General features: G+C 37.4%; 2 protein-coding genes across 3 annotated transcripts; one reads left to right on the plus strand and one right to left on the minus strand.

The window, feature by feature from the left end:
* The first annotated feature begins 1,432 nt into the window (after positions 1-1,432).
* On the plus strand, positions 1,433-5,975 carry LOC100258185 (uncharacterized). The gene is made up of 3 exons (XM_002275363.5): positions 1,433-1,779; positions 3,512-4,726; positions 5,678-5,975. The coding sequence occupies exons 2-3, from the start codon at positions 3,531-3,533 to the stop codon at positions 5,790-5,792; spliced, it is 1,311 nt and encodes a 436-aa protein (XP_002275399.1). The 5' UTR covers positions 1,433-1,779; positions 3,512-3,530; the 3' UTR covers positions 5,793-5,975.
* Positions 5,976-8,253: 2,278 nt separating this feature from the next.
* On the minus strand, positions 8,254-22,535 carry LOC100264980 (calmodulin-binding protein 60 B). 2 transcript variants are annotated; one of them, XM_019223085.2, is made up of 10 exons: positions 22,389-22,535; positions 22,174-22,298; positions 19,943-20,018; positions 19,104-19,162; positions 18,938-19,045; positions 12,351-12,844; positions 12,086-12,246; positions 11,802-12,005; positions 10,909-11,143; positions 8,254-10,188 (listed from the first exon to the last, which is right to left on the minus strand). In XM_019223085.2, the coding sequence occupies exons 2-10, from the start codon at positions 22,287-22,289 to the stop codon at positions 9,605-9,607; spliced, it is 2,037 nt and encodes a 678-aa protein (XP_019078630.1). In that variant the 5' UTR covers positions 22,290-22,298; positions 22,389-22,535; the 3' UTR covers positions 8,254-9,604. The 2 variants fall into 2 exon arrangements, with proteins under 2 accessions (XP_019078630.1, XP_002270522.1); XM_002270486.5 differs by lacking the exon at positions 18,938-19,045.
* Positions 22,536-22,661: the final 126 nt, after the last annotated feature.

Below are 22,661 nucleotides of genomic sequence, written 5' to 3' on the forward strand. Positions count from 1 at the left end.
AACCAAGTTTCTCATATACCAGAATGGGTGTTGCTCAACATGCAAGTTGGTTTTGTTTGTGCTAATTTGTAATTGTTTTGTGTTTCAACAGCCTTAACAAACCAATATTTCCCTGTAAGAGAGTTGATGCAAGGTGGGGCAAGCTGAAATGCGAGCTGAGTGCATGTTATCTGCAAGGAACTCCAGATTTTGGTGAGGGATGACATTAACATAATTACCAGAAACCATCAACAGATGTTCAGTGGTACTATTGCAAATAATAACAGTCACTTGAAATTAATTAACATAGGAAATCATCTGAATGTCTTGTATAACTATTTCAAGGATAATTTCAACAATGGTTGTCTGGTTTTTTCTTAGCAACCAACCAGAACACAACATCCTTCCCAATTTCCAAAACGAGAAGAACAAAAAAAAGGACTCAATAGTAGAACCTACAACTCTAATGTGCTATGTTGAAGCTTCTGCTTGATTATCTGTGGTTGGAAATGGAGGGGCTGGCCAAATTTCCGTATATATGCAGTTTCATAGTTTGATACTTTCCCGCATCATTACCTTGAATTGATCCCACCTCATAACTCCTTCAGAATCCGATTGTTTCTTATTCCACCACTCCTTCAGATTAAAATGCACGAATATAAATGAGCTCTATTAACTAATGAAATAGAGAACGTACAAGAGTTTCCAGCCTATCCTCTGTCCGTCCTCCAGCTGTCCCTCTATACCAAACCTACGAGCCAAATCATGGGTTGGTATTCTGCTGTAAGTGGTCATTCTGTGAGAAGCAAACCGAAGTTGGTGAAGATGATGCGTCTTTCTATATATTTTTTTAGCATTTGGGCTATTCCACATCTTCAAACAGGTTTCCATGCTATAAGGTCCCTCCCTCTCATTGAAGAAGGATTGACCTAAGCAGTACCAAAAAGAGATAATAAAATCTTATAGGCTCTTAGGTGCCTCTAATCATGACCTTGCCATTAAATTAACTCCATTTTGACCACTTATTTGCCTTGCATAGGTGACAACACTGATGCTCTGAGTCTGAGATAGTGCAAGTGTTTTTACCTCAAACCAACTCCATTTTGACCGAGTATTGTAAAGAACACTCTTTTGTCTCTCATGATCCACCTACAAAATTAATGGACTTAAATTAAGAAGAGAAGACAAAATCAAACTTCACTGGCAGCTACTGATCAAAGTCTCAAACAATGAAAAACCACAAAGAATCATTTGCAGCAGATAAATGGGAAAATATTATACATGAACCCAAGTTGCACGTTTTGATATAGGAAGCTTGCTTACCCAATGCACCCTCCTTTTTCCAGGGTGCTAGAAGGGGCTGCCTCATTTCACATACATATCTTTTTTTATATTTAATTATCATATAAATAATATAAAAAAGACTTGTTATAATATTGATTTTCATTTTTTTATTAATCAATTAAATATAATTTAAAATCAAATAATTAGAATTATATTTTTTTAATGATGAACCTTAACAAATTTAAATTAAATATATATTATCAAAGAGTAGCAGGATTGAACCCAAGCCACGGTTTTGATTTAATAAAAATTAAGATAGATAATAATTATTTATATGGAGCAAATTGTTGTCATGATTTGTTTCCCTTTTTTTTTTTATCATACTAAATCTAAAACTCAAAAGGACCACCCACTTCTCTCACTCGGGCATCAAGGAGCCCTTTTCTGAAGTTGCCCTCCAGACAAGAGAATCCCTAAAAAGGCTCTATTTTCCTCTGCCACTCTCAATCTTCCCAGGTACTAATCTAATCACGTTATTAATTTTTTTTTCTTGCAACCCCCGTTTGATTCCCAAGAAAATCCATCCCCCATTTGATTTCCGGGAAAATTCATCCTCGTTTGATTTCCGAGAAAATCCATGCAAAACCCCCAAGGAAAACAAAAAAAAAAAAATTGCTTTTTTTTTTCCTCCCCGTGTTTTCTGGATCTGTTATAGGGGTCTCTTTGCTTTTGTGCCATTGGATTTAAATTTTACAAACCCTAAATCCATGATTTTTGAGCCAGGCTGAAAAATACAACCTTTGCCTGCAAATCGTGATCAGATTACCAAATAGCATTTTATATTTTTTTTTTTAATTTATGTTTTTCTGTTTTTTTTTTGCGTGTATAGGAAGATTAAATAAATTCGGTTTTAAAATTTCATGTTTTTATTTTTGGTGGAAGAAAGGCATTGAATTTTTTTTTCTTTTTTCTTTTTTAGGAAATTATTTTTCTTTTCTCCTTTTAATTTCAGGTTTTTGGTTTTTGTATTACGGAGGAAGTTGTGAATATTGGTTTGTTCTTTCTTGAGATGGAGGAAGGAAGAGAACACAATTTCGTCTCTTTAATTTCATGTGTTTCGGTGTTTGGGTTGCTAGGGATTGGGGAATTTTTGTTCTTCCCTCGAAAAAAAAAAATGAAGAGAAAACCTTTTTTTCTGACTTTTTTTTTCTTTTTTTTCTGGTGTTTGGGTTGCAAAGAAAGTGTGAATCGTTGTTAGGTTGTGCGGAAAGTGGAGGAAAGGAAGAGAAGATGGAGGGTTTTTATTTTTATTCTTTTTTTTCATGGTTTATGTTGTTTTAGTTTATGAGAAAGTGAGGAGTTCTGATTGGTTGTTAGGAAAGTGGATGGAAGGATGAGAAAATGATTTTGCTTTTATTTTAAATTTCCCCTATGTGTTGTTTTGGTTGCTGAGAAAGTGGAGGGAATGCAGGGAAAGGGTTATTGTTTTATTCCTCTTCTTCCATATTATAATAGATTTAAAACCCTAATTATCTCTATGCATATGCTTGTTTGTATCAATTACTAGTGGGAGTTCTTGAGGACTCTCTGAACTTGTTCTAATGTATGGACAGTTTTCTGTTATTTTATCCACTGTTTGGTTTTGAGAAAATTTAGGAAAAGACAGAAGATAGCAAACCTTGAACCTTACGGTTTATGTTGTTTTAGATTCTAAAAGATGAATAGTTGAATAAGTTGTGTGGGGCTAAGTTGAATAAAGGTTTTGGTTTCCTTAAATATCTAAGAATCAAAGTCTTAGATATTATATTTTCTAAGCAACCAAACTTAGAATTATTATGTTTCTAAACATTAGTATTTCTTGTTTGAAATTCATGCTTCATATGCTTGATATATTTTTCTATCAAACTTTATTGCAAACTAGATATGCCAAAATTTGTTTCTAAGAGAGGGTTTTCTCGATCAAGCTTGTATCTGAGTTCAAGCTTGGCATATTGAGAATGTGAGTCCATGTCTTGTGTCTATTTTAACCTCCCAAGAGAAAAAAGGCTAATATGAACTGTTTCTGTCAATTTCATCACACTTGGGCAGAGATAGAAGCTAATTCCTCAAGGCCCTACCTCTTCTTTCTTTCTTCTAAAACCCTAGTCTTCTTTATGGCGGTTATCAGTTAAAAAATTACAAATACAAACCCTAACCTTATCAAGCTTGTACTGTCCTAGAGTTTCACCACTTTTTGTTTTTATTCCAGATATTATTGAAGAACAACAATGTCTGTTACAGCGGGTGTGAGCGATACTGTAATTGCTATTAGGGATAAGCTCAGAGGCAAAATTGGACAAACCAAGGTCAAGCGTTACTGGCCTGGAAAGGCCCCAGAGTGGGCTGATGATGTTGATGAAGATGCCCATATTGGCACCACCAGTGGAGCTTCCATTGCACTAGAAAAGGCCTTCCCCAGTCGGGAAGAAGATGTTGGGATTGTTAAAAAGGATGATCCTAGGTTACGCCGTTTGGCTGAGAGTAGGATTGACAACCGGGATGAAGTGAGGGCCGATCACCGCCGGATCCGACAGGCCGAGATTGTTTCAACTATTGAGGAGGAGAATAAGAGGCAGGAAGGTTTGGATTTGGAAGAAGAGGATGAGGATGCATTGGAGGAGCGAAGGCGGAGGATTAGGGAGAGGTTGCTGCGGCAGCAGCAGGAGGAGGCAGCATTACTGCCGGAGGAAGAGGAAGACGAGGCTGAAGAAGAGGAGGAAGAGGAGTCTGAATATGAAACAGACTCAGAGGAGGAGTTGACTGGTATTGCTATGGTGAAACCTGTTTTTGTGCCAAAGTCGGAGAGAGACACGGTGGCAGACCGGGAGCGGCTTGAGGCAGAGGAGCGTGCACTTGAGGAATCAGTTAAGAGGAGATTGGAGGAGCGAAAGGTTGAGACAAAGCAAATTGTGGTTGAGAAGATTAGGGAGGATGAAGAGATTTTAAAGAATTTGGAAGTGGAGGCAAATGCTGCTGATGTAGATACTGATGATGAAGTTAATGAGGTGGAGGAGTATGAAGCTTGGAAGGTGAGAGAGATTGCAAGGATCAAGAGGGATAGGGAGGCCCGGGAGGCAATGTTGAAGGAGAAGGAAGAGGTCGAGAAGGTGAGAAACATGACTGAAGAGGAAAGGAGAGAGTGGGAGAGGAAGAATCCCAAACCAGCCTCAGCACCCAAGCAAAAGTGGAGGTTCATGCAGAAGTATTACCACAAGGGAGCTTTCTTCCAGTCTGAAGTAGATGATGTTGCTGCTACTGCCGGATCTGATGGTATTTATGCTCGGGACTTTTCTGCTCCTACTGGAGAAGATAAGATGAACAAGACCATATTGCCTAAGGTCATGCAAGTCAAGCACTTTGGTCGCAGTGGAAGGACAAAATGGACCCATCTTGTCAACGAGGATACAACAGATTGGAACAATCCGTGAGTTCACTTTTTCCCTTGGATTATATGCTCCAAATTTTTTTCTGAAATTGCTCTATTTAAGTATATTTACCTCTCATAGGTACTAACTCAGAACTGAACCACATGTAACTTTAGCTTTTGGTTAAGTCGGCATCTGTTTTTTCGATTTTCCACACATGAAGATTAATTACTTGTTGGGTCTAAATCCAAAAATTGCACCAAAAGGTTATATCATTTGAACCTTACCCATGTCTAGAGTTATTGCGTGGAGGCCCCATAACATTCATCTACCAGGAAGTTTTTTATTTGAAATTATCACTATTACTATTATCCTCCTTAAAAAATTGCCCCACAATAGACTCTAGATCCCTGAGACATTTTTTTGTGCGAAGTAAGAACAGAATAAATATGGATTCTTATGACAGTAGGTGGATATTCAATTATTACAAATGCCTCAATAACCGAAAATTAACTGACAAGAATATAAGATGGGATAATGTGGCCCTTCAAGATTTGTAAGCTGGATTTAAAATAAGTTTTTGTTTCTTATGTCACTTTTTAATCCTTGCTGATTTTATAGGATTTGCAGAAACATCTGTTTTATTTACTTCCTTTTTTTTTTCTTTTCTTTCATGATACTCCACTTTAGCTGTGCAGACCTGTACTTCCAAATGATAGAGAAACAAAATTCTAGTATTTTATTCTCATGAATCCATGTCAGAAGTAGGATTAATTAGATTCAAATCCATATTTCAAGTCCTCTCTATTTTTTTCAAAGAAACTTCCTAGCTGAAAGAGAGAGTTGCTGTACCCTTCGCCCAATAATTAGGCATTTGCATTCATATCTAGCATGCAAGAAATCCCACAATTTGTTATCTGATAAACATGCATGGGCATCATGAAATTTGTTTTGAGTTGATATGTAAGATCTCTTAAAACCCTTGATGCTAATGGTTGGTTGTAATGCAGGTGGACATATAATGATCCTCTTCGAGCAAAGTACAATGCAAAAATGGCAGGGATGAATGTGCCGATAGCAAAACCCAAAGGAAGCAAGAAATTGAAGGACTGGGATTCTCGTTAAATTTTTTAGAAAATTTTACTTTCTGTCCTATGCCATTCATCCAAGAGATTGCTAACACATATGTTATGCTTGTCTACCTTTTTCTTTTCATGGCAATCTGAGTAGCCTTGGTCATGTTGCAGTATAGTTGTTTATGCATCTCTGATCCGTGAAATTTCATATAATAGAGTAGCATTTTGGATATTTTGAGTTCCTCTCTCTTCTTTTCTTTCTTTTTCTTCTCTTTTTAGGGATCTGAGAGTGGATGGTGATTACTTTTCTTTTTCTTCATTTTCACTGTGATGCCCGCCTTCTGAGTTGTGTGTAACCCCTGCATTTCAATAGTATTTGGATTTAGGGCTAAACTCTGGTGCCGAAGATGATGCTGTTTCTCAAAATCAGTGTATTTTGAGCAATTATTAGGAATAAGCTCATCTGCTGCATGCCACTTTTGAATTTCATAAATGTCATACCTTGGATGGTTCAAAATTGTAGTTTTAGAGGTTAAATGACATGCTCTCTTGATTTTCAAGACCATGTCCAAAAGAAGGCTTGTTTTGATTGAAATACAGTCTCAAAGAGGTACATTCCCAAAGCTTCCATTTCAATTAGTTTACTTGATCTAGCTAGCTTTTTCAGTACCTATTGGTGGTGTCATGTGCATATTTTTAGGTTGCATTTGCACCCTAGTTCCATCTGTTTGTATCCCTGTACATTGGTCTTCTTGTTTGGTACCTTTAGCATTTTCCTTTCTTTGAAATCAATCTCAAACCATTTCAAATAGAAAAGGGCAGTAGACCAGTTTAGGGTACACCCAGTCTGCTCTCACCCATTTCTCTCCTCCCCCATATGCCCCCTTCTCTGTCTTTTCATCTCTCCCCCATTTTACCTCTTTCATTTCATGGCAAGACAACCACCCATTTCCCTCACTGAGGTATCCTGCGACTGAGAGCTGCTATTTTCAGAGGTTAGAATAAGCCTACCTCACACAAGGCGTTGACCATCTTCATTCAGAGCTCTGATTCAATCTTCCAAGATGATCTTTAAATTCTGGAGATGGGATCAGTAAATTGAAGGTGCGAAACTCTCGTTTCTTTTGTACTCCATGCATTGATTTTTCTTAAAGAGAAAATCCATCGTCTTGAAATCTTATACATCATTTTCTGTTTGGCTGCCAATAAAATGTGGGTGAAGTGAAGAAATGGAAACTTTCAGTTTTTATGCATATCATTTATACTGTTTTGATTTCCAGAAAACTGGAAATCCCAGTTCCATGTAGCCTAGTAATGGTGTTGGGACTTTTTGATAGCCCAGAAATTTGAAGAAAATCATATAATATTTTTTATAGGTTAACATTTTTTTTTCCCTTTTTCATCATTTGTGCCTACTAGGAATTAAATCCAGAACCTCCCACAGATGACAAACCCACCTCAACCCTTTACCGCTTGAGCTTCAATATAAAAAAAAAAAATTTTTTTTTTTTTTTTTTTCTTGGCATTTAACAGAAATCAAGCTAACCGAAATGAAAATGCTATTCGCTTTCTGTGCTCATCTTACTCATTTGGATTTCTCATAGAACTGGAATGAGTTTTGTCTCAGCATTTGCAGACATTGCTAGTGTTTAAGAACTGAATCATAGTAGAAGCACTATTTGCTGCATCTACGGCCAATTGTCTTTCTTCAAATGCCATGACAAATTAATTTTTTTTTTTTCCAGTTATTTTCGCTGAACTTGTGCACTTTCTCTTAGTGGTCATTAATGAGTACCAATTATGTTTGTTAATAACTGCCTTTTTTTTTAATTCTTATCATAAATAACTGCACTTTAGTTCTGATTTTTATATTTTTGTCTTAAATTAGTTTTTTTAATTAATAAATATGTAGCTTTCTCCTCCCTATTCTTGTACTACCTTTCTTTTCTTATTATTTCTCTCATCTTAAAGTAGTAAAGCGTCTACATGAACATTCATTTTGTTAGAAAACAAGGCTCTTTGAGGTTGAAAATGATAAGGTTTGAATTATATTTTTGTTTCTTAATTTTTTTTTAAATAGAAAATTGTGCATTAACCGATGGTAATTGGATAAAGTTTTTTAAATAAATTTAAGTTTTTCTTTATTTGAATTTCTAACGATACCTAATTAATAATAAGAGTAATAGTGTATTAAGGGTATTAAGTAAAAAAAAATTGTTTTATTTTGCAAACTCAATTAAGGGTATTAAGTAAAAAAATAAAAAAATAATTATAAATCATTATGAGAGAAATGTCATTGAAACATATTCCTAAGGATAAAATTTGAAAAAGGGCATCATGTTTATCATATGACAGGTTGTAATATAAAATCATTGGGCGTGTCAGTGCTCAAATACCCACCGTTGTTTTCGCAACATAAATAATCCCTCTTCCGCTCAACAAGGTCACCACAGTTTTTCTCCATTTCAACAACACCCACCCACCCACCCACCAAAAAGAACACCCTACCATCTTCAACCATTATTATTCAATCAAACAAAAAAGTACAGGGTACCAAGAAAATTTTCCATAATAATAAAACCGAAAAAGAGCTGCAGACGTACACCTGCTTCATAGCATCTCACACACAATCTCCACAGGAACTGCATTGAAAGCTTTTTCTACAACTCTGGCAACACACAAGCTAGGAGAGAGAGGAGGGGTATTTTAGAATACCTCATGGGGTTTGGATTTGGAGTTTTTGGTGGGAGCTCCATGGGGGGCTTGGGGGCTTCCCCTTCCACTTCTATCTCTTCTAGTTCTTCTGCAATTAGAAAAAGGAAAAGAACCCACAACCCCAGATCTGTATCCGCATCTCTCTCTCTATTTATAAGATACAGCGGAGGTGTCCTCACCGATCCACCCCTAGGGAGAAATTAACGAGGTAAACAACAAACGGGTGCGGACTCCTGAGAAGATGTGATTTCAAGTTTCAACACGGCTCTCGTGAGTCATGCCTCACCTCTATTTATTTTTGTTTTTTCTCTCTCCCTGTGCCTGCTCACCTCTCTCTTCTATTTACGAGAAAACAATCGGATGACTTACATCACCACCTACACACCATGCTTTGTTAGCAACCAAGAAAAAGAAAATGAATCCAAATACCGTGACGTTGGCATCTGTTTCTGTTTCTAGTATTCTATAAAGGTTTCCGGTCAGCCTCGAGGCCTATGCAATGAAATTGGAAAGACTTCCAAACAGATGATAAAAAGAGTACATGCTAAGAAATTTAGAAAGATGTAACATCATTCTATAACTATGCACACTGGCTTAGCAGTTTCATGAATGGTTTCAAGAATAATCCGACTTGAATGCAAACTTCATACAACTGATTAATGTAAAATCCCAGACTGTTCAATGCACGGAAAAATAGGCTAGCATGATAAGATTAAGAAAAACTACCCATCATTCTTATACCATACAGAATTTCAAAACCAGACTTAAGTTGACATCACCTAGAATTCACAAGTTCCCTAGATGTTGTCTCCAACATGGAAAGGGTTGTTAATTGAACAGCACAACTACCCTTCAGAAATCTCAAATGCATATATCATATCATTCACAAACCAGAGGCAATGTGATGAGTGAAACCAGAGGGAAGTAATAATTAGGGTGTTGAACACAACAACTTACTGTACAGGCAGCTGTACAAGAAGAGATTCCTAGATACCTGACACGAATCTTAGAAACAACTCAAGACTTCTGAAACCAACCTTGAGTTGTTGTCAGCACTGTTGAAGAGTCCCAATAATTGATATAATAGAAATAACGTGGGAAGAAAGGCTTCACAGGAGAAGTCCACGAGCATCCTCACAAAAATTTCTAATCATCTTCTAACTCAACAAGCTGTGCCCGCTTCTCTGCTGCTTTCTTCCTGATAAAGAAGCCCCACCTCATTGCTGCCTTGATCTTCAGCCAACCGACAACAGCTTTTCCAGGACGGCTTCGATCCTCCTCCTCATAGAGACAGTTTGAAGGCGATGCCATGTATGGTGGGAAACCATACCCATCATCGGGAATAATATGGCCTCCCATGCTGAAGACTCGGAGCAATTGCTGCATATCATCGCTCTCAAGCATCTCATGACTTCTAAGCCGAATCTCTTCCTCCGTGAAATAGTCATCAACTCCCTTGTCTCGGTTATTCAACAAGTCACTAAAAGGGTTAAGATTGGAGTGCTGAATAGATGAGTTGAGAGCCTGGAACCCCATTGTAGATGACTGTGGTGGACCAAGGGCCAAACCAACACTGCTATCGTTCCTAGTGCTTTGGATTTGGTGAGAATTGTTGACCAGCTGGTCATGTGAAGGGAATGAAGGGCCATCAAACTGGGCACGGGAACTGGAATTTACAAGCTGGGGCTGAGCCGTGTATCTGGTTGCAAGACCATCATTGTACCCTGAACCTGAAAAAGGAAAAAGATGGAGAAGAAAAAGCATATGGGTGGTTAGTAAAAGCTCGGGTTGAAATAACTAAGCATAGACCACTTCCATGGAACATGCACATGTGTGTGTAGCCAAGAATATTCAATAACGTGGCCTAGCTTTGCTTTTCTTTTTCTTTTCTTTTCTTTTCTTTTCTTTTTCTTCTCTTGTCTCTTCTTTCTTTATTTATTTTTTTCCCCATTACTCCAGTTTCCATTAAGTACTTTTCCACGCCATCATAAAAATGTTAACAGTCACACATAGGTAAAAATTAAGCATATGACACTCCACACCCTGGCTTCATAAATAGCATTTTGAACAGACATTAAAAGTAGGTAAGAAGCTTGTGGTCAAGACAGCATTTAATAGAAACAACCTTGCAGACCTATCTCCCTGTTGATAGGTAGACTAAACTGCACAAGTGATTTTGCTTCCACAACCAGCCATGTGATTTAGAAACTCAGATGCTCAATCACATAGCTAACATCATTAACAGTTTTACAAAACGACAATTCATTGCATCTTGAATTAAAAGAACAAGAAGTTATCCTTCAAAGGTGAACAAGACAAAATAGCAAAATCAGCCACCCTAGAGGAATCAAAAAGTCCAAAACTTCACTAATCTCTATTTATTATCAATTCAGCAAGATAAAATAAATATACAACTACTGAAAGGGATATTTTGTGCCAGAAATGCTTACCTCCAACTGATATGCCTGGATCCATCAAGGACTGCTCAGAAGGACCTGCAACTGGCGGACGTGGAAGAGGTAGCAGAGGCTCTAAAGCAGTAGGATAATCCATGGAGCCTATCATATGTTCATTTCGCGATGTACTTGACCTGATAATTTGCTTGAAGCTCAAAGACTTGCCATCATACTCTTCAACTTGATTCCAGTTTTCGTATGCTTTCTTAACCAAGTTATCGACATAGACCTGCAAGTAAAAGCATTTGACCTTGGATCATCTTAAGGTGGGAGGTTAAGACATGGCTAACTTATTAAGGAGCAACCAATTATGATTCAAGGTCTTTGTGTTATTTTAAATTGCTTGGGTGCCCTAGATACCAGGAGGAGATACTTATGAGTTGGAATGGTAGATGCATCAGTGGGAGAATGATGCAAGGAATTGTCCATCATAATATGGCCTGGTGCATTTGGGAAACAGGAATAATTTGAGTGAACAGAATATACAATCCACAAAATAGAGAGAGAGAGAGAGAGAGAGAGAGGCAAGAAAGAGGGTTGTTTGAGGGAACAGACTTCATGATTTCCAGGTAGCACACAGAATAGAGCAGAAGACAGATGAATACTGAGTATAATGAGTATTGCAATCTGTAATAAGATAACAAGGTTGAGATAAGAATGGTGGAGAGGGACATTTTGTTCTTAGCAATTAAAATGTATGATCTGGACCAGGGGAATAGTGATAAGAATGAAAATTAGCAAAGAATAGTATTATGGATTCAGCAAAGGAATAGTATTCTGGATTGAAACGTCATCATGCAGACTAGATCTTAAAGGGAACCACTTAAACACAATATAACAGCAGAATATCATTTAAAAAACAAAATAAAAGCATATACGATACCAACCTTTTGGCTCTCAGAAAGAGAATCAGCAGAGAAATACTGCTCCCCAGCAATAAGACCACTCAGCTCATAGATGTTGTTAAAAATAACACCAACATTTCTTGTATCATCAGAATAATAAACATAGAACTTTCCACTCATGGTGCAAGTCTTTGCATGCTCTATAAGAGCCTCCCACATCTTATTTGACATGCCACTTCCCAGGATCTACAGCAACCAGAAAAATATATCAGGAAACAAGATTAGATCATTGTATTTCTAATTCAGCAACTAAATATTGCACTTACACTCCGCAATTTTTGGGAGTCTCTAACCACAAGCCGGAGGAAATCTTCCACTGTGTAAATGTGGGAATTATTTAGCCTCTTGTGGAATGAACCATCCTTGCCAATCTTCTCCAATCTCCACACATCATCAGTTAATGCAGGTGGATAGTGTTTCTTATACACTACCCAGGGAAAAACAGCAGATTCAATAACATGTCATCACAGATAAGAAAAAGAACAATAAAATAATTCAATAAATAAAAGACAAGGATGAGCCTGAACCTACATTCCCCCCTGTGATCTTTAACAGTGAAAGCTTCTGTTTTGGCTTCACGTATGTGTATGCCTTCACAAAATCCCAAGGCAACCTTCAGCCCAAGCCTAAACTTCCTGCTCCGTATCCAACTAGAATTATCTGTAAATGTGAGGTCTCCTAGTGTTCCAACACCTTCTTTGAGTGTTACTTGCAAGTCCCCAGTTAAAAGTGGTCTCTTTCCTTCACGCTCTTTAACCACATGACTGTCAAATTCTTCCTGAGTCCAGCCCTCTTCATCTTCATTATTGAAATCACCTTCAAGGACAACAACATCCAGTTTTACAGAGGATTCAGGTCCAGAAGTTACAACACTGCCGCTGTTGGCATCCACCAGGACAATATGGATTGCAGCACCCTGCTCCCCCTCTACTTTTCCTCCTGTAAAAAGGGGAAGAGACAGCCTGGACCTAAACTGCAACTGCAAGTTCCTTCCATCAGGTCCTTCAATTCGTTTAGGGGAAGACCTGAAATGGCAATTGTTAGAAATAAAAAACCACCAAGCCAGATATGAAACAAGTCATTTACCATAGCAGTGAGATATGATCAAATAGGGAAGAAGGTAAATCAGGGAAAAAGGAAACATTTTAGGCCAGAAGAAGATTATTTAATTGCAATATTTTCCCAGCAGATAAAGAACCAATGGGCTCAATTGACTCTTTCAGCAGCATAGCCACCCTTACACACCATAAGTTATAAATATGTCATGCATGTTAGGTGAAACATGATTATGCTTGTACATCTAAAATATTATGGTTTACATACAAAAAGTTGAAGCTAAGATAAATTGCTCAAATATTTGACATCTTTAGCAATTATAAACATAATAAGAAATTACTTCTGATTGATTTCAATTGTTACTAGATTTAATCAATTAGAAGGAATGAAAAGATCCCAAATTTGTAAATTTAACCTCTCCAATTTTTGAACTTGAAAAGTAACTCCTGTTTGACATAAATGCCCTTCAACATGTAAATTATTTATGTGTGTTTAAAAAGAAAAGGTTATTTTAGCAAGAAAAAAGTGAGGGATTTTTGTTCAAAATGAATATTTTTTAGGGTGAAAAAATGGAGGGTTAGATTTGCAAATTGGGGATGATTTCATCCCTTTTAATCAAATAACCCTTGTTACTATCATATTTAAATTTATAATCACTTCAAGATATCATGATTCTCTTGCAATTCAATCCCCTTATGTTGATAGATGCATAACTTTGCAAGGCATGCTCTCAAGCTATGATAATGTAACAAACATTGTGAGCAATGCAAAAGATATTAAGAAAAATAGCAAAAGACATTAAGAGAATTAATAGCTCAATCAACTTGCAAACAAATTTGGGTTGAAAATTTCCAACCCTATGTAAAGAAAGTTTGGGTCTTGATTCAACTTTGACCTACTCAAATAGTAGCCCTAAGTTCAAGCAACTCCACAGAACTGCAAAATGGTAGGTGCAAGAAAATGATACCCAAATAATGAAAAAGCATTAGAGGAGATGGCTGAAAATAAAGGGGCAATATTGGAGGAAACTTTTGAGTTGCATTGTCACATCTATGGCTCTAAACTGCTGTATCCAGGTCTTTAGAGTGGACAGAGAGTGGAAACCAACTTTTGGAACTAACTCATCTTGGCTGGAGAGGTGCTTTGAGGATGAGGTTGTCAAAGAGATTGGTCTCAAGATGGTTAGGACTAGGACAGGAATACGATACTGAGACTGTTGGACATTTTTGCCATAGCCCTCAAGAATTTGGAATGAGATCAAGGGTGACCTTTCTTTATAGGCAATAACAAATAAATTAACAAGCGACTAACAAAGCAGGGGTCGCCATCTAAATACACAAGAAGTATACATAAAGCACTACAAAGAAAGAAAAGGAAGAAATAAACAAAAACAGCACCCTAGCCTAGATTTAACCCATCAATGAAATCCACCAAAGAACTACTCTGGAGCCCAAAAGGAATTCTAGACCAATCTAATAGAAGTTTGATTAAGAGCTCTTCCCACTTCTAGTGCGGTCTTCCTACGTAAAACCTCTGTCATTCTACTCCCTTCACAGGCACCAAAACAAACAAAGGAGAGTCATCCTCCACACCATTCTCTGCCATTTATCCATAACCCACAAAAACCAACCAATCAAACTCCTTAACTGCCCTTGAGAGCACCCAAGTAGAGAAAGTAAGAGATCCCAAACCAGCTGAGCTTGTACAAAATGGATAAAAATATGATTTGCTTCCTCTTCGCTATTCCTATATAAAATACACCTACTTGCAAGGGTCAACCCCTCTTTCATGAGCCAGTATATGGTTAGAATCTTTGCCCAAGTTGCTTCCAAGCAAAGAAATATGCCCTTGGTGGAGCACTTGACCTCCGTGATTCCTCTACAGGGAACTGACATATCCCTTCAGCAGACAAGGAAACATAAAAAATTTTAACCTAGAGGAGCCCTTTCTTTCCTCACTTCCAAACAAGTTTGTCTTTCCAGCTCCTCTGATCAACTGTGATACTAGGAGGATGTTCGCAAAATTTCACTCCAATGATGTGCTTAAAGGATGAGTAAATTCCATCTCATTGCTTTATGACAAGGATGCACCCTTCAAACTACTCATGAAGAATAAAAAGAAACAAAGAAATTAAATAGTACTTGTAGATCTAGCTCATTAGGAGTCAAATTTAATGATTCTTAGTTATGTGAGTCCTTGTACGATTTAGAAAATGTGAAATTAAATTACCATTTTCTGAAAGTTCCTATTTCTTTTAATCCTATTGTCTATTATTGGGAAGTTGTAACAGTCTTCTAGCCCACCCTTCTTGGTTATGGCCAATCACCTAAGGGTTGTCCTACATTACATTATGTCCTCAAAAACAAGAACTCTAATGTGAGAAAAAAATTTAGCCCCATTAGCATCACTACTAGCTTGTACAAGATTACTATAGGGTCATATCCAAGAGACTATGCTTCATGATACTATTTCTTCCTTGCATGGAACCCTTTATAAAAGTTGGAACATTTTATGAGTTGTTAGCTTGCTAATCCAGTGGTTGAAGAGTGCATCAATTATGGAATAGGAGGTTTATTTCGAAGATGATGGATTTTTGAAAGCATATGATCATCTTTTTGATAGAAAAATAAAGTGAGAATATTATATTAAAGGCACCAAAGTATACAGGACGTATACAACAAATTTCAAATGGTCAAGCCAAAAATTGAGGGAACACAAAAAACTACCCCCTCCCTCAACAACGACCTAACTAATTTATAAAAGAATTAAAGGCATAGAGCCTTCATCCATGTACAACTTGATCCACAATAAAAGGTAAGAGAAGTACTTTTGAAACTTTAATGAAACTTCTCATTTTTAAACGATGTTCAATTCCTTTCTTTCCACATTATCCAAAAATTACATTAAGGAAGCGGATCTCCATGCCTTCTTTCTTCTTTTTCCAATAAAGAAGTCATGCCAACCTAAAAGAATCTCTCTAAACATGGAAGAAAGGCCTAAGATACACCAAAAAAAGACAACAACAATTGTCATAAAACTTTAGTCTTGACACAGTGAAGAAGGAAGTGATCAATAGATTCTTCCACAACATTACAAAAGAAACAACAACTAACATATGATCATCCCCTTCTTTGGAGTTGATCTAAAGTCAACACTTTACCTTAGCCTCCCAAGCAAAAAAGCTCACTTCAGATAAAACCTATGGCTTCCAAATTATCCCCAATGGAAAGGAATGCTACAACCTGGCTCCAAGATAGAATAAAGGGCTTTAAACTCCATTACTAGAATCCATCTAAACCACCCTATCCTCCTCTTCCCTATACATCGACTTCCCTTGCAGTCTATAGAGAAAATGTTCTACATTGTCCAAACACTTAATAATTCAAATTCTTGGCAAAGCAAGGGTTCCAACGTCCTCCTTCACAAGTTTGCCACACATGCCTCTTTTGAAGAAACTAAGGCATGCAATGTGGGGAAGGAAACACACAAAGGCTCCTCACCACACTAGTCTTTCCAAAACTTCACCATCCTCCCATTTACCCACAAAAAAAAAAAAAAAACCAGAAAAATTGAGGCCCTACCATTGAAGAGGTCCCAATCCTTTCTTATAGCTTTCCATAACCCGACCCCATACGCATCACTTGCTTGACAAAAGTGCCTCCCCTCTTTTTCCTCCACATAACTACCACCTATAATTTGCTTCTAGAGCAATTCCCTTTCAGATGCACATCGCTAACTCTATTTGCACAGAAGGACTTCCTCTCTTGGTTTCAAGTCTATGGATTGCTTTTGTATACTCCCTGTATACCTTGAGGGCACTAGTTTGGTGTTTCCTCTTTCTGTTTAATATTATTCTCTTTATCTATCAAAAAAAATTTGCATAAAAGGACTTCGTTAAGCAACGAGAGGCATTTAACAACCAAACCCCCTTTCCTCTTGACCACGCACACAATCAACCACTTCATTGGGTGTTATTTCTTTCTCTAGAGCCCTACCTCCCCATAGGAAATCACCTTGAATCTTCTCTATCCTCAATCTAACTTTCCTTTGGATGCTAAACAAGGGCATAAAATAAATAGACAAGCTCAATGGAGACATTCTAAACTATATTGCAAATAATAAAGGCTTTGCTCTAGGTAGTGGAGTCAAATGAGGAGTTGAGGCTAGTTGCATAGTGTATATCTAGGGAAGCTAGGTATCTTTTTTGGCATCAAGATTAGCAATTTGGTTCATCAAGCATAGGAAGGTATCCTACTCAGTTTGCAAGTGAGGAATGATATGGTCACTCATCTTCAATTCACCAATGCCACATCTTATTTTGCTCAAAGAACAAGTTGGCCAATCATGAGATGCTTCTAAGATTGTGAAGTCGCAAGGTGGGGGATGGGGTTTTAGGGGATTTATATATATATGTATGTATAAAGGAAGTCAAACTAAAGTAGAAAACATAGTATACCAAAAGTATACAAGTGAGAAACAAAAAAACAACTAAAATAGCTCCAACCCTACCTTAAGAAAATAAGCACAACCATTTTATAAAATCTAACAAAGAACCTGGAGGTCCCTACTACCTCCTAGGAGGAACCCTCAAGACCACATATATAGATTAGTTATGAGGGAATCCTTAAGAGCTTGGATAGCGCGTTCCTCCCCTTCAAAGGTTCTTTGATTTCGCACTTTCCAAATTGTCCATAAAAGGCAAAGAGGAGTTGTTCTCCAAAACTTCCTTCTTTTCCTGCCTAGAAAACCACTATGTCATCCCTTTAACAAATCCTTAACAGAAAAAGGGAGAACCCATAAGATGCCAAAGAAGGAGAAGCGAAAGTGTCATAACTCTCTAGCTATCCCACAAATGATAAGAAGATTGATCTATCGATTAATCTACATCTTTGCACATACAATAAAAACCTGTCAAAACCTAACCTCTCCTCTTAAGTTGGTACATAGTTGGGATCCAACCCCAAGTCACTTCCCAAGTAAAACAACTCACTTTGGTAGGAGCCCAGGAACCCCATATTATCTTTGAGGGAAAAGTCACTTCACCCTCCGCTTCCAATGCATTGTAGAAAGACCTCACAGAGAACAACCCACTCTTGCTAGCTTTCCAAACCATTTTATCCTCTTCACCTCTAATTCTACCAAACTTATTAAGTTTTAGAATAAAATTCTGCACAGCATCCATTTCCCAATCATGAAAGTTTCTTGAGAAGCAAGAGTTCCAAGTGACCATCCCTCCTTCTACCCCCCAAACATCATCCACTCATGCCTCCTTAGAAGCAGCAAAGGTGAATAAAGAAGGAAAAGAACCCTTCAAACATCATCACAATATGCGTCATGCTTGCTAGAATCAAGAGATCATAAATTGGGTAGCTGTAACACTTCGTGACATTCAGAACTAGGCAATGAAAGGAGCAGTGAGCTTTTGTGACCCAACCATACTGGAAGCTTCTAGGGATGGATTGTTGGAATAAGTTATTTTCAATCCATTCTGGATTAATTAACCCAGTCTTGCTTACCCAATGTCCTCGCCTGCTTTCTTTCTTCCTTTGGGATCCCTGATGCAATGAACATCACAGCAAAACTACAGAAAGAGTCATAGTGATTTGGCATAGAAGAGTCGACAGACCATCAGGAGAGTAGGGAGATGTGTGTCAATCTAAGTAGAAATCCTGAAATAGGATTGGGAGGGAGAGTCACTCTTCCAAACAATTTGTTGCTAAACCAAATACAATCATTCAACGATTTATTCCAAAGATGTTTCCTTGAATTCTTTGCAGGCCCCGACCTAAAAAGAGTTAAGGTATATAATCTTCCCCAAAAGTTCATTTAAAATCTGCAACCTTGCCTTGAAAAATTCTAAATTTCTTCATCCATACTACCAAACATTCACTAGAATTATGCATGACAATAAAGCCCTCCCTCTTGTAGTTCTACCAAACTCTGGGCAACTGAATACCGTGAAAACTGTCTGAATAAAGGAGTAAACAAATAAGTGGTTGATGGTATTCACACCAAGCAGACACAAGACATATAACCCAAAACAAACCACGTAAATGACATACCAATCACGGCAGAGAGCTTTAAAAGGCCTTCCAACCCATCTCATAGGTATTAACCTTTGTGAGCTACTGACTAAGCAATAACTTGAGTTTTTGGCCTTCCAAATCAATCTACATAGAAGGAAGTAACAAACAGTAGTAAAAAGACACTAAAATGGAATTTTCTTACCTCCCATTGAGCCTGGCAGGGCCTAATTTTGCCAAAGCACGCTCCACTTCTTCACTGACCTGTTTAGCATTAGTTGCAGTATGAACCACTAAGGTAAAAAAAAAAAAAAGGCACAATAATATGGAAATAACTAGACAAGCCAAAAAATGGCTGCTGGCTTCTGTGTGCAGAATTTTTCTGTTAGATGAGAAAAATTGCTTTTAATGCATTTTCACATAGAAAGAAATATGTCTTAACAGAAATAAAGCAAAAAAAAGAAGTCACGGTAACAGTAAAAAAGATGATGCAAATATAGTCAAAGTAACTTTAAGGTTTTTAAGACAAGAAAGCAGTTTAGCTGAGTCAAGTGCTGCTACTGATCACTTAACAAAAACTCTTATGGGGTGGAGGGGCAATAAAAAAATTTACGAAGTTCTAGCATGCAACCAATCTATGATTCAAGTATGCCAATTAAAGTTTCACCCTTGCAAATAAAGAATAAGTTGCTTAATTTTGATTGATTATCTTTCGAAAAATTGAAACCTGGTTATTAGTACAACAAATTCCCATCATAACATATATGAAACCACTATGATTGAAGACTAAAAATGATAATCAAAGATCACTCATACTAATTTTCATGAAGAGGAACACCAAGGTGTCAAAGTTATTTTCTTCTACTTTTGAAAGTTAGTATTAATGTATTAAGGATCCAGATTGAATGGTTGAAGCATGCACTCCATTCTAAGTTGAGGAGAGTATGTTCATCAAATATTTGACATTAAATGGCAGTCAGTCATCTCAATATGAGAGGAAAAAAATATTTAACAGAGTGGTAGAGTACATAAAGTCTATCTTACAACTCTACGAAGAATAGGTTCCAAGGATGAGCAAAGTTTCTGCAGACTATCCACCTTGAGAGCTTCCACTATTACACTGCATGATATATATATTCTTTACTATATTAGAACTGACATAAAAATAAGTGTTAAATTGAGACGTTCATAGAGGTTTAATAGAAACAGGCAAGGGCAAAAAGAGAAAGTAAATATCAAGAAAAACCATAGGTTTAGAGAACAAGATTTTTCCCTTCCAACAGCAAGCAAGCATTTTGGCAAACATATTTTAAAACCATTAACAAGAGACATGAACACAACTGACATCACAACTAAGCAACACTTCATTGCAAAACAAAAAAATTTAAATTTAAATATCAAGAAAAACCATAGGTTTAAAGAACAAGACTTTTCCCCTTCCAACAGCAAGCAAGCATTTTGGTAAACATATTTTAAAACCATTAACAAGAGAAATGCACACACCTGACATCACAACTAAGCAACACCTCATTGCAAAACAAAAAAAACTAAAAACAAAAACAAAAAAAATCAATTGACAAAATTAATCACACATGAAAATTTTGGCAAGAACTCCCATGTGAGCTGCACATCTTATTTAATTTTGTCAAGTTAACAACTTAAACTTTTGGGTTAAATTGGTTAACATAGGCCTTCATAGAATATTAGAAAAATCCAATACCAGGATTTTGGTTAGGGACTTAACATTCTGATTAACTCCTAAAAGAGTCCACTATGGAATCACTTTTGAAAACAACACCCCCAATTGCTTTGATTTCCAGATGCTCTTCATCTCCTGACTCGGAGATAGAAATAATTAATTAGGGAAACCAAGTTTGGAGCTTCTATTGGGCTCTAACCCATACTATGAATTAATACAGTTCCATTGCACTCCAACCATAATTAGGAATTAAGAGAAATTTCAATGAGGCTATCACATTTCTTGGGGTTTATTTGTAACCTAGATTGAAATACTCTATTGCTTAGTTAGCCCCTTAAAATTGCAGAATCAAATGTTTGATGGCCAAAATCCTAATTTGGGTTCATCTGAGGTTCACAGTTTCCAACGAGGCTACCCTTGTGTTTCTCTCCGCATTTTTTGCCTTTGGCGCCTTATATACTTTTGTGTGTTGCCCTCATGGTAGGCACTTTTAATTCAATTGAGATTACCAAAATCAAAATATGTTTAGTTGGTCCATTAAAATTGCAGAATCAAATGTGTGATAGCCAAAATCCTAAGTCAGGTTCATCTGAGGTCTACAGCATCTCATGCAGATATCAAACCCTCCCATAACAAAGCATTAACTGTCTTTTCTCAAATTAAGCACCAGAAGAAGCCACATAATAGTCAGCAGCACAGAAAAGTGAGGGAACCACAGGACTACAAAATACCCTAAGGCTGCATTTGATGTGGAATTAGATTTCATTTAGCATTTGAAATTGTTGGAATTCTAAAGTCTTGCTTTTTATTTTGGAATCATATATGTGGATTCCAGATCTGAAATTCAAATTCAATAGAAAATAACTAACCTATTATGCAACCAATCTATGGATCTGTGTGGCCCATCACAAGGGAATAAGTGAATTAAGCTTTTGGGGGAGTTTTGGGGAGCAAAAATACCAGTATTTCCCTCCAAAAGGATAAGAAAATACAGTTTTTGCACACGGCCATGACTATCAACCCCTTTACCCAAGTTCAACTCCCGGAAGCAGCCAGACATGATTCACCGGAACACCCTCTTCAGAACTTCCTAATTAAATCAACTCCTACTCCTACTCCGAAAAGAAAAAACCCACGATACCCGCTACAACAAACCATTCAATCAAAGCTTCAACCGCAAAACCAAGAAAATCGATCATCCTGCACCAAAGATCACCTCAAATACCAAACGGTCAACCAAAACCACAAAACAAACAGAAGCTACCTATCAACTCCCACCCTAAAATCCAACAACAGGTTGCAATAATTGATAAAAAAAATTTAAATTAATAATAATATTAAAAATTAAAACTAGCAATTCAACCATCTACGACCAAAAATCAACTCCGACTCCAAACTCAAACAACAGAACGCAAAAATCGCTCCAAAAAATGGCCTATCCAAGCACAACATGCAACAAACCACTGAACCAGAGCTTCAACCACCAAAAATCCATCAATTCAGCCATCTAGCACCAAAGGTCAACAGTCACCAAATATCGCCGAGCTAAAGGCACAAAACAAACACAAGAACCCACCTTGCGAGAGCCGGCCGCTTCCGCTCCGGCTGCTCCTCCTCCTCCCCCTCCAAAGTCCGCTTCCCTCTATTCATCGTATTCGACCTCTCCATCAACCGCGTCGTCGGCCTCTGCATTTTTCAGATCTGCACACCAAAAACCACACCAAACAATCACTACACCCAAAAAACTCTCTCCAACCGAAGCCACAAACCCTACCGCACCCCGCCACTCACCTCAAACCCTAGAGAGAAACCAAAGGAAAACGCAAGAAAGTGAGGGAAAGCATATGGAGAAGAGACACAAAAAATTGAAAAATGAAAAATAATAATAAATAAATAAACAAGTCGGCGGTCTTCGAGTCTACTCTGACGACTCTCTCTTCACTGTGTTTTTATGCTTTTCGTCGTCGCTTTAAGTTGTCCGTCCGCTTCGTCTCATCCTGGCCGTTGATTTTTCCAGATGTGATGTCATTACATAAGGTAGTCGCCACGTCACTCGAGTTTGTC

This window comes from Vitis vinifera, chromosome 11 (genome assembly GCF_030704535.1).
Source record: "Vitis vinifera cultivar Pinot Noir 40024 chromosome 11, ASM3070453v1".
Lineage (NCBI taxonomy): Eukaryota > Viridiplantae > Streptophyta > Magnoliopsida > Vitales > Vitaceae > Vitis > Vitis vinifera.